The sequence below is a fragment of the Tachypleus tridentatus genome, chromosome 13, assembly GCF_004210375.1.
Source record: "Tachypleus tridentatus isolate NWPU-2018 chromosome 13, ASM421037v1, whole genome shotgun sequence".
Taxonomy (NCBI): domain Eukaryota; kingdom Metazoa; phylum Arthropoda; class Merostomata; order Xiphosura; family Limulidae; genus Tachypleus; species Tachypleus tridentatus.
The window spans coordinates 53,772,123-53,785,022 of NC_134837.1; the positions used below are offsets into that span (position 1 = coordinate 53,772,123).

At 34.2% G+C, this 12,900-nt stretch overlaps 1 protein-coding gene across 2 annotated transcripts in view; it reads right to left on the minus strand.

Annotated features, from left to right (window-relative positions):
* The window catches only part of LOC143239355 (GPN-loop GTPase 1-like), a 54,346-nt gene that overhangs the window by 19,455 nt on the left and 21,991 nt on the right, over positions 1-12,900 (minus strand). For both annotated transcript variants that reach the window (XM_076480345.1, XM_076480344.1), the window contains exons 2-5: positions 10,193-10,372; positions 8,857-8,950; positions 2,907-2,946; positions 641-707 (exon numbers count right to left, since the gene is read on the minus strand). In XM_076480345.1, coding sequence (XP_076336460.1) covers positions 641-707; positions 2,907-2,946; positions 8,857-8,950; positions 10,193-10,354 — 363 coding nt within the window. In that variant the 5' untranslated portion in view covers positions 10,355-10,372. The remainder of the gene's footprint in view (positions 1-640; positions 708-2,906; positions 2,947-8,856; positions 8,951-10,192; positions 10,373-12,900) is intronic.

The following is a 12,900-nucleotide window of genomic DNA, read 5'->3' on the forward strand; positions in this document are numbered from 1 at the left end:
TAAAATCCTTAAAAAGGTCTAAATAACAAATTAAAAAATTATATAGGTGTATTGGACCAAGGTATAATCATACCAAGATTAAAGACAATTTATTGAGAAATGAAAAAAATGGCAGTCATTTGTAAAAAAGAAGTAACAACAAAAAAAACATTAAGCCTCCCTAAAAAGGGGAATATATATATATATATATATATATGTGTGTGTGTGTGTGTAGTTTATTGCTGGAAAGGATGTTCTTTTTTCTTATCTTTAAAAAAATCAGCTTGTTCACATAAAATTCTATGCACAATATTATATGAAAAAGTAGGTAAATAACAATTAAAGAAATATGCTTTAAATGGTGCATCTGAAAGCACTCACTCATCAAATTTCTTTATTTGAATATAAAAAATCACTAAAGAGCTAAGATTTATTTAAGCTAAGTGAGAGGAAAACAAGTCATGTATCATACCATGCTTTTCTTGCACTAATGTAGGGCAAGCAAACTGATCATTGCAAATGGTAACAGGTGTTAAAATCATATACGTAATATTATTTGATAAAGTGACCGTCAAAGTGCCATAGATAGGCAGGCAGTACTTAAGATATTTCAAGTAAAATAAGCATTAAAATATAACAGAACTAATTATTATTTGCTTACCTGATCAAACCGAGTAGAAAATAAATTAAGTGATGTAATTATTCCTCCATTAGGGCCAAGAGAATATCTGTCATTGTAGTTTAGAGAAACTTTACATTTGTAGAAAATAATGGAGCACCTACATGATTTTGTTTAATAATTTGAATAAGTTCTCACAAAGGAAATTTTACCAAAAGAAAGTTGTTTCATCAGTCTAACTCATGGTGAATAATCAGCTAGATGATTTTAAGAATAAAATTAGTAAAGAAATTTTATTTTATATATTAAGAAAAGATAAATGGTTACATGAGAAACTGATTCTCTTTTTAGGAGTAATGCATGTTCCTCACATTAAAACAATGGAAAAATAGATCACATTACCAAAAGTTACTGAAATAAGTTCAGATTACAAATAAGTTCTGACTGTGTTTAAAAGAACACTTTAAAATTTCTATTTAATTTCATCTTCTTATACACATTGTATTTTGAATAAAAAAATGTATAAAGTGACCATCAACTTTATAATTTTCTTATACTCAAAATGCATCTCTACTCACAGTATTAGCTATTGTTTGGTGCTGCCCTCTATATGCAAAATATTTCTTTATGTATGCTACAAGTTGTACAGTTATAATTAGTATACTCAAACATGTTTCTCATGCAGATCAACATGTGTCATCCATCAACCAATAGTAGCATAGCATGCTCAGTGATAAAGGTGGCTTCCTCTACCAAACTTTTATTTCAAAGTTCAGAAGGTTTGAGAACTGAAGAAGTGAAGAGAAAGGGTGGGAAGTGTAAGATGAGGGAAGTACCTATTGGAAATACGCTTACAGTAAATGTTGGCTATGTCCATTCAGTTGAGAACATAAAAGTAGGGGAATGTGGCCTCCATAGAAGTTGATTCATCCCATCATTAGCAGACATGGCCTCCTGACGTTATTTCTGCAATCAAAAGAGTTGACCTGTCACCTTACTGGATTACATGGCTTCCTTATGCTATTTACACATTCAACAATATCCACAACCACAAGGTTCCAACAATAAAGAAACCACGTATGTAAGGCCAGAGGTGAGAACAAAGTATGGGCTAAAGTAAAGAAGAGAAAATAATGAGTACTGGCAAAAATTCTTCAGGATATCTGTGGAGATCCTCTGACAGCCAATGTACAGAACATTGGAGAACATTGGACCCTATAACATTCAACCTCCTGATGCACAACAGCAGGTAAACCCATCATCTTTGGGTCACCCAAACCTAAGGCCCACAAAATATGCTAGTCACTGTTCTAATCTCTTAAGTAGTAAGGTGAACTTCAGAATGCATGGTACAGAAAATGTTCACAAAACTTGAGTGCAGAAACAAAGTGACATGAATTAACTAATAAATACAAATAAAGAATCTGGTTGAATAAATGAAATGAAGTTTAAAATGGATCACTCCATGAGGAAAACAAGTCCAACATGCAGTAATAAATAAATAACAAAGTATGTCCAAACTCAAATGTTGCCAAACAGTGAATTTGATAAAGAAATGTAGTGGGAGTCGCACAAGTCATGTGATCATACTATCCTACTATTGGATGATGCATGACAATTTGCAATGAGAGAAACACTGAAATATACTAATTCCAATGGGGGAAGAAGAAGACTCATGGAATACAGAAAGAAAAAGTTTGCATATAGAAGCAGCACTGAATAAGAATAGCTAATCATGTGACAGAAGGTAAGTGCTGTATTGGAATTTCATTTTAACTTTGTCTGAATCAAATCAGGCTGATCCAAGATTTAACAAGTATTTACAGTAAAAACTAAAAGACAATGCAGAACATTTCTGTAAAATAAAAATAATATTTTTTCTCAGAAGTAATTTATTACTGTGAGAAACTCTTTACAGCACTGGTATGTGTAATTTTGAAAGTAATATAATTAACAAAAACTGAGCAAGTACATGATTTTCATTAGATAATTTAAATAAGTTTTGACACTGGAAATGGCAGAAATGGGAATTCTATCCAAAAACAGTTTGTTTGTTTTTTCCATGGCAAAGTTATGAATCAATTATACTTTTAAATATATAATCAGAAATGGAATTTTATTTTACATGTTGAACAAAGAAAAGCAATTAAATAAGATACTGATTTCCTTTTCAGATACTCCTGCTAGATTTCAACTTTATCATCTTCCATTTTCTAGGACAAATACCATTATTTTCTCCAGTAATAATTACACTGTAATGATGCCTCAACAACTACAATATCTAACTGACTAAGTAATCAAAGGATACTGCTTCATCACCTCCTTGTATTTCACAGTGTCTCTTACATCTAGTAAAATACAATGAATTATTACTATGCTGTCAAGTACATAGAAGCTAGATTTGAAGAAAAACACCAACAGCATAGTAAAACTTTTAATAATCGAAAAGAAATTCCACTATTATTCATATGTAGAAAAAATATAAATTACAGTTTTATATATTTGTGTATACAACTATTTATCAAATATATATAAAAACACTACAATGAATCCAAGATAGAAACAAGAATTACGGTGTTGGAATTAGTAAGAACTAAAAATAATTGTTTTAATACATTTTCTAGATTGAAAAATGTTCACTGTTTTTAGGTTTGGCTTCTTACACTTTATAATTTAATACTGCTTAAATGACCTCTTATATATCATTAAGATTGACTTTTTGCCTGTTGTAACCTGACCAATCTAATAATTTATGATACTGAGTAAAAGGCTCAATTAGTTGAAATGTTAGTAAACATGTTTTTCTGAAATCACTTAATAAAGAAGGTACTAGTCTTAATGTGATGCCCTAAGTTTAAAACTTCTTAAATGTATATATGTTCTATAAAATATTTAATATCTGATATTACACATTTCTTTCAAACTCACAGAAAATTAAGATATTTATTTTTCACAGTAAGTAGCACATAAAATGTTTAGACAATATCTAATTTAAAGAATTAACATAGTAAGTTATTTCTTTTGTGATAACAGACTGTCCAAATATTCCAACTGGAGACAATTATCTCTAAATGCTTTTATAACTTAGTTTAGAAGGATTAACATGAGAAAAACCTTTCTATTTTTAAACACAAGTAACATGATAAATTTCCTGTAAACTGTTAAGAGGTGGGTTATTTATTTATTTATGGTTGGTTGGTTGGTTTGGTGTCTTATAGCACAAAGCAACTAGACTATCTGTGCCAAATATCCAGTAAAAAGTTAAAATTAAAGTAAAATTATTAAAATTCATAAAAGGAATCAAGGTAAAACAAAATGAAGTTTAATTTTTGAATTAAAAACATAAATAACATTAAATCCAATTTTTACATCTAGTCTACAACTGAAGGAAAAACTGTAAAGGACTTTCTGTAGCATAATTGTAATTATCATAACTCACCAGAATGACTGTATGGTAAGTTAAAAAAAAACAAAAAACAGCATAAGTCCCTTGAAGATGGTTTTTCCAGTCCTGGTTTCAAGTTATTTGAAGTTATGGCCATTTTCAGAAAATAAAGTAAAACAAGCTTTTAAGACTTGTACCAAAATTTTAATTATTATAACTTGCAAAGATAACTAATGGGTGGTTTCAAACACCAGTGTTAGTCGCCTGAAGTTGGCCTTTCCAGTCCTGGTTTCGAGTTATTTGACATTATGGCCATTTTCTAATTTCAAATTGAACTAGATGTACTTCGATTCTTAAAAGGGAATCACATTAAAAAAGGTCTAATATATAAATTAAAAAACTTAATTTATATAAGGTGGGATACATCCAGGTGGGATGCTTTGGTAAGGAACAAAGTTTTGAAGCATATAGTAAAGACAGTTGCAAACAGAAGAGGTGTAAAGGAGGTTCACAAGACTGTGTATAAGCTCTGAATTGGAAAAGTGTGGAAAGCCCAGAGGCAGAGCCAAAGTCCCTGATGATAAACGGGGTCCAGCATCTTCAAGGCTGAGGTCCTGGCAGAGTCATAGAGCGGTGATCCACAGTCTAGTTTTGATCAAATAAGAGCACGATATATCTTTAGCACAGAACATCGATCTACTACCCAAGTGGTGGAAGAGAGGACATGGAGGATGTTCAGTGCTCTTGTACATTTGACCCATAACTGCTTGATGTGTGGCATAAAGGTCAGCTTATGGTCAAAGATAAACCCCAAAAACTTTGTTTCAGGGACCACATGTAGCACAACTTCACTAGTACAGAGTTCAGGATCAGGGTGAGTACCCCATTGGCAGCAAAAGTGCATTCAAACGGTTTTAGAGAGAGAGAGAAGTTAAAACTGTCTGCTGTGGTCCACTTCAATAAAACTTGAGGGCAGTCTGTAGTTGCCGCACAATATACTTCATGTTCGATGAGTGACATGAGATGCGAAAGTCATCAACATGGAGCCAGTTTGCAACAATAAGATGGAGTTGTTCAGTGATGGCATTAATCTTTATATTGAAAAGTGTGACACTCAAAATACAGCCCTGAGGGACTCCAAGTTCCTGTGGAAAAGAACGATAAAGTGTCGAACCCACATAAACTTGTAACTGCCTGTCCACAAAAGTATTTTTAATAAAAATGGGCAAATGGCCACATAGCCCATATAAATGGAGGTCTCGTAAAATGCTATATCTCCATGTTGTATCATAAGCCTTCTCAATGTCAAAGAATATTGATACAAGATGTTGTCATTTGAGAAAGGCTTCTCTGATTGATGTTTCAAGTCGAATCAGGTGGTCTTTGGTAAAGCGCTATCATCAGAACCTACACTGAATGGGCAAAAAGAGGTTGTTTCATTCAAGGAACCAAACAAGATGGGTATTAACCATTCTCTCTAAAATCTTACAGAGACAGCTCATCAAAGCAGTTGGATGGTAGTTTAAAGGAATCTTGAGATTCTTCCCAGACTTAGAGAAAGATAGAACAGCCTGGGACCAAGCATCAGAAAAAACATTTTCCTCCCAGGTTTGGTTAAAAACAATCAAAAGAATAACAAGAGAAGCAGGAGATAGATAGTACAGCAGTTTGTAGTGTACATCATCAGGTACGACCTATGTACTGCCAGACCAATGAAGGGCCAGTTTGAGTTCTACCAGTGTAAAGAGACAACCAGCTCAAAAGGAAAGAGGTGATTGCTCTGGCCAAATCTTGATGGCTAAGAGGGTGAAGGAAGAAGCAGACGTGCTAGATACTTGGCAAAAGCTTTCACCTAAAGTATCATTGATAACTCGGGTATCAGCTACTTCCTGGCCATCAGAAAGCAAGATCGAGGGTGGGGCAAAATTATATTGCCCACTGACCTTTTGAATCTTGTCTCATATGACTTGGGAACTGGTGGTAGAAGATATGTTGGTTGGAAACTTAATCAAAGAGTCCTTCTGACTTTGATGTCTCACCTAATGAGCATGTGCATGGGACTGCTGAAAAGCAATGGGGTGATAAATTGTAAGATACCCGAGAAAAGTATCCCAGACCTGTTTTTGAGCCTTCTGTGCCATGTGGCAGACAGGATTCCACCACGGACGAGGATATTGTGGTAAGCGTGTCAAGGTTTTAGGAATACATTGAGCAGCTGCCTGTATAATACAGTCAGCCATTGCTGCCAAACAGTCATCTATTGATGGCTTACAGGTGATGGTAGGATCAAGTTCTGCAAGAGCTTTGAAAGAGGGTCAGTTTGCTTGATCCAGCTTCCATCGGGGCATGTGGGTCAGGTGTCATTGACCACAGCTAGTCTCTCTCAAAATTTTAGGAAAATGATCACAGCCTCGTGGAATACTGTCAACCCTTCATGAAAAGTGGGAAAATAGTGAATGGGAGCAAACAGAGACATCAATAACAGTAAAGGACTGACTAGGTGCATGAAAATAAGTATAAGAACCATTACTGAAAAGAGAAAGGTTGTGATCAGAGAGCATAAGCTCTACAGAGCTACCCCTCCTATCAATATCAGCACTACCACAGAGGGGATGATGTCTATTGAAGTCCCCCAGGATGAAAAAGGGAGATGGCAACTGTTCAATGAGAGCATCAATGGCTGATTGATCATAGGTCTCTCCAGACAACAGGTAGAGAGAACAAACAGTGATAATACGACTTAAGGAAACACAGATGGCAATGGCCTCCAACGGTGTGTCAAGTGGCAAAAACAGGGTGGGCAAATGCTGATCAATCAACAGTGTCACCCCTCCATACACTCATCCATCACACATCCTATCATTTCTGTATGAAGAAAACTGCCAAAAAATGACTGTATCAGCAGTGTTCAGAAATGTTTCCTGTAAGGACAGACATACAGGATAGTAGGAAGCAATCAGTGCTTTGATGTCATCTAGATTAGAATGTAAACCTCAACTATTCCATTATATTAAGGTGGCCATTTTTACTTATGTGTAGCAAACTGGGTGGAGTGTCCTTCTGTTTATGACTATGTCTTTTTTCTTTATTGTCTTTATTTGAGGGAGGTCTGTCAACCTCCATGATCCTGTCCTGGGTTGATTAGTCAGGTCTTTGTTGCTGGAAGAGGATTATAGCAACTGAGAATGTGAATGAATGATTGTTTTGCATCTTTGGATGGGAGAAGAAGGTATACCAGAGGAAATGCCCATACCCAAAACCAAAGGAAGTGGATCTTGGGGTTTGCTGGAATGTATGTTAGGGACAGAGATAGATGTTGACATTGATTTGTCAACTTTTTAAACCATGGAGGTCAAATGACTTTTCATTTGGTTTGAGAACAATTCTTTTAGAGGCATAGAGAGATCCATCTGCACTCCCACTGTAGTAGTGGAATGAAGTACAGCAGCACACATTTGAGATGAAGTGGAGGACAGCAACTTTCTAGCTTCAGAGTAAGTAATGTTTTGAACCGTCTTCAAATGCTACAACTCTTTTTCTTCCAACCATTTAGGGCAAGAATGAAAGTAAGACATGCGAGAGCCATTGCAATTGATGCAATGAGGGTCTTTTTCACATTCACAGGCATCGTGGTCCTTGCCACCTCAACAATCACACATCAAAGAACCACAACATGATGTCTTTGAGTGACTAAACCTCTGACACTGGAAACATCTGAGAAGGTTTGGAATGCATGGCTGTACCTTGCAATTACGATAACCTGCCTTGATGGTGGCAGATGGGCGTGGTGATGTAAATGTCAGAATGAGGACACTAATCGGCATCATAATTTCATCTTGTGAGAAACTCCTTGGGTGGAAAACCAATGAGAATTTCTGACTCAGAGATGTTCTTCAAATCCCTCTCAACAATAACTCCTTGTGATGAGTTCAAAGTAGCATGAGGCATAACTTTAATAGGTATATCCCCAATCACCTTTCAATGCAAGAGGAGTTCACTGTGTTGTGATGTTGACGTTTCCACCAATATGTTACCAGAGTAAAGCTCTCTGACTGACTTTAGAGAGTCAGCAAGTCCCCCTAGTCTCTTCTGAATGAAAAAGGGAGACATCTGCCTAAATATTTGTCTGAAAAAGAATGTAGTATAAGAAAATGAGATACAGGTGTTACAGGTGTTGAAGATTGTTGCTCGGAATCTTCAAGATATGGTCATTTACCTATGTACTGTTTTTTCACTATTTTATTTAAGTTTTTATTTGGAAGATCCATGGAGCCCTATGAGGGAATGCACTACAGTGCCAAACAAGGATACTGGAGTAATGCCAGAATGTTGTGAGCACTACACCCAAACACCAGCATCAGATACAACGTCCCCAACACCTGTTGAGAACATCCAACACTGGTACTTGGTTGACCCTAGCCCAAGTGGACCAGCCAACTAACCCTAGGGAAGCTACCCCAAGGCTGCCTGTCTATAGGAATTCAAAGCCAAAGTGATGTGTTAACATTGAACCCCTCGACCACCAGGATTCTCTCCTCCCCTTCACAGGTCACTACTCGCAGCAAATACATGGGTGGATGTTTAGATCCCAGAGGAGGTAAAATGAAAGAACAGAACCTTTCCTGAGAGGTTCCCTCACCACGTACAGGAATCCACACTGAGGAGATTTTTTATTTATGCAGAAAATTATACTATTCAATACACATTTACTGAAAGTATACATAATGGGCTGTAATGTTTGAGATATTATGATATACCCTTGGTCCCAAGTTATTTTTTTACATTATTTCCTTTTCAGATGGGGGTATCTAAATGCGACACTCTTTCCCAAAATTAAAAACTAAAACAAAAAAATTAGTTATTCAAAACTTACCAATGTTTGCTGGATATGGTAATTCTTTACATGCAGGGTCTAAGTTGATAACATAGGGAGACTTTTTCTTTGCATAAAGATGTGCAGTTATCCTCTGAAATATATAAGTCACATTAGACCTACCATATACAATTATAAAAAAACTACAGTACACCAATAGAGCTATAAAATCAGGCAAGTAAATATTACTTCCTAACAAAGTGTCCAATAAAGTGTATTTCCTCCATTATTCCATAAGCTTCATTACACCAGTTAATTATAACACTGATGCTGTGTTATAAATGAAATGCATTCAGGAATTTTAAGATCTGTATATATTATCCATGAAAACTCTCCTTGAAAGAACAAAAAATACAGAATACAAAAAATGACAGAATTATAAACACAATGAACAACTTCAGCTATAAAGTCTTAACTGAAGTCTGTACAGCACATTTTTAAAAATACTGCCACTTCATGTCATTTCATAAATGTTTGTTAGCATTTCGTGGAAACTATTGTATGATACCACTGGCATCAGCAGATTTATAACATATAAATACATTAACCACAATTTACTCATGTCCAGAATAAGGGATATAAAATCCTGTTTCTCTGAAGAGCATCTCTTTGTTAACCATCTGTGATCAGCTAACATTATAGTAACATAAAATATACTAACACAGCTTGCTTCCAATTCCTGTTTACTTTTGCAAAACACATTCTTCTTTTGGTTCTTTTTTCACTTTTGATATCAAACAGTGAAGATAATTTGGACATATAGTATCAATTGTACATGATAGGTATTGATTAGTTAGTTATTTTAAAGAGTTGCTACACTAATTAAATTTAGCTAAATAACTTTGAAAATCACAATGTGAAACCATAATGTTAAAATTGGATTACTTGAATAGCTGGAATAATTTTGTTTTGTTTGTTTTTTATATTTCACACAAAGCTACATGAGGGCTATCTGCACTAGCCTTCTCTAATTTAGTAGTGTAAGATTAGAGGGAAGGCAGCTAGTCATCCCCACCCACCACCAACTCTTGGGCTACTCTTTTACCAACAAATAGCAGGATTGACTGTCACATTATAATGCCCCCATGGCTGAAAGGGCGAGCATGTTTGGTGCAACAGGAGTTCAAACCTGAAACCCTCATCTTACGAGTCGAACATGTTAACCCATTTGGCCATGCCAGGCCAGCTGGAATAATCAAAAACAAGAATAACTGGAAACACTAATGTTGATTAATCGATATTTTATCTACCATCGATCAAGGAAATTGAGTATATAAATTACATGAGTTAATCACCCAGTTCTACCATGTTTGTTCTTGTATTACAAGAATCATACCTGCACCCATGTTGTTTTCCCTGATCCAGCCATACCAAGAACAATCATACATGTAGGTTTTCTTCCTGATGTTTTTCCACCCATAGCTTCCGATGCTTCTGGAGTACATGGGTTATTCATACCTGATTCCACCGAATCTTTTGATTGATTTATATCTGCCATAATTTCATCTACAAAAATCTATAAGAGGATAGAAAAGAAAGAACAAAACAGAATTTACTAAAAGCTCTAAGAAACACATTTCTGTTCAAACAATTATAGTCTCATTTATGATATTTTTTTGTATCCTTCCAAAGTATCATAGCCAAGACCACCAAAAAAGTGTTCTCATCATGTCTACAAACCACATCACTTCAGAATACAATAAAACCTGTCTAAACAAAAAACTACATAAGGCAGAAACCTATACAAGCAGCATTATCTTAAGATTTCTCTTATAAAAGGCCCTCTCTATGGTGGAACCTGCATAATGCGAATGGAAAACTATCTTTCACTTACCTCATCTATAAACAAATAGGATTAGAACATCAGTGAGGCAGAAAAAATGTTTTTGATTAAATATTAATAAATTCTCAAACATTTTGTTACACTTATTTTTGCAGTTAAATTAGATTCATGATTTGTAGAAATATATTTGTCTTTAAGTGCAAAATTCTACTCTTTAAATAATTATCATGAAAAATAAATTCCTATCTTCCCTAATTTTAAAATTTAGGAAAATTTACTAAATACCCTAATTTTTTTTAAAGTTCTTTGTCATGATGATTCTTATGAAATGTAAACTCTGATTGAGAAGATTGATGCAAATGATCCTGTGAACACTGAAAGTTTTGTGTATGTTGAGAAGAATTTTTTAACAGAAAATGATGAAATTGATTATAATAGAATCGTAAGATGGTAACAATGAGAGAGATTCAGAAGATGAACAAAATTGAAAAGGTAGTGAGAAAAAAAATTTTTTATTTCATTGCAAGTATTAAGTTATATTAACACTATCAAATTGTATGCAAAAATGAAGGGGGAAAATGAACTTCATGAAGAGGCCATAAAATTGGCATTCTCTTTAACCACATGAGAAAGCCCATTAAAAAAACAAAATAGTTGAAACTGGATACTTTCTTCAAATAAATTTAAGATTTTGTGTACTGGTGTATATTTTGAATGTCTACTTTTGTTCTTATTCTAATACATATAGCATAAACAGTATAATAACTTCAGTCACAAATGTGTTACTTCCCTCGAATCAAGCAAGTATAGCGTTCCGCTCAAAAATTATATATAATCAAGAAGCGCATGTTCACTGTCTAAGCCAGTAAACCCTGCTGAAGCTGGACATTTTACTTTCCTGTGCAATTCTGCCTTAGACAGATTTTACTGTATTTATCGAGTCACTCTAAAAATAGTTCTGTATTCATGCTCTTTTATCATGCAATTTTAAAGTTTGTAGTGCAAGTTGGAGAGTTCTATCCATTGATGAGCAGAAAAATAAAACATAACCTATTATTCCAGAAAACATAATTTATTTACAGAAACCAACACTTTGCCATTACATCTTCGTCTGAACAAACAAGACACTATCTAACTGATTTAGGCTTATGCAAAACATTTCAGAATGCTACGAGACAGCTCAGTAAGATAGACTTTTCTAACCAATATATAAATAAACTGAAAGTACCTGCAAGTGGACAAGATTATACTATTTAAAGCATACATATGCTATTATATATATATTATTATTATTATTATATGTTGCCCAGTAATAGTTGCAAGTTTATAGTGGGTGATGTGAGACTATTATTGGACAACTAAACCATATCAATAAGACTTATGCAACTAATAAAAGTATCCCAAATAAATCCAAAGCTATAAAGGAACTTGTACATAAATTATATATTAATGAAGATCCTAGAACATTTACGGATAAGACATTATGAAACTACAAAAATAGAGTTCATGCTTACAATGTAAGTACCACATGAAAAAAAAAAGGTTTAACACAAATTTTGTTATGCAATGCATTAGTCTTAATGTTTCAGCTCATATTAGGCATGCAGACGATCCAGCCTTGACAACAAAATTACAGATAAACCAGGTAAAACCTTAAAAAATATCTTAGCAAGATCAGCCTTTAGCTCCAAAACATACAAGAAACCTGCAGACAAATATGCACATTATAAATCAGTTTTAAAAGGAAATTGTAACCACAAGAATATCATACACAGGCATAAAACTTTGTTATGCTGAAAGCAGTACCCATACATTTCTATGTGATCAGACTATTAAAATAAACAGTCATCCTTATACTCTATATGAATTATGGAAAGCCATTAGAAAGTGTGCTGTAAACATGACAGTCTATGATGGAGCTTGTTGCAATGTAAAATCATACTGTAAGATGAATGGTCATTAGAAAGTGTATTACTAGACATAACAACACATAGTCTAATGATGTGGTGAGGGTTCAAAATAATTTTGATATAATACACTCAATCCTGAAATAAGACAGTTAGTATTCTGTTAAAGGAACACTTTGAAGTCTTTATTTTAAGGATGTTGCTTGTTACCTAGACAATAGAAAGTCTGTAAACTTGGTGTACCTTAATTTTCAAAATGCTTCTGATTAGGTATTATCTAAAATAATTAACAAAGAAAATCACATCTGTAAAGCTTGGGGAAAGATTAATTGAATCAATTGAAGGTGGGTGAAT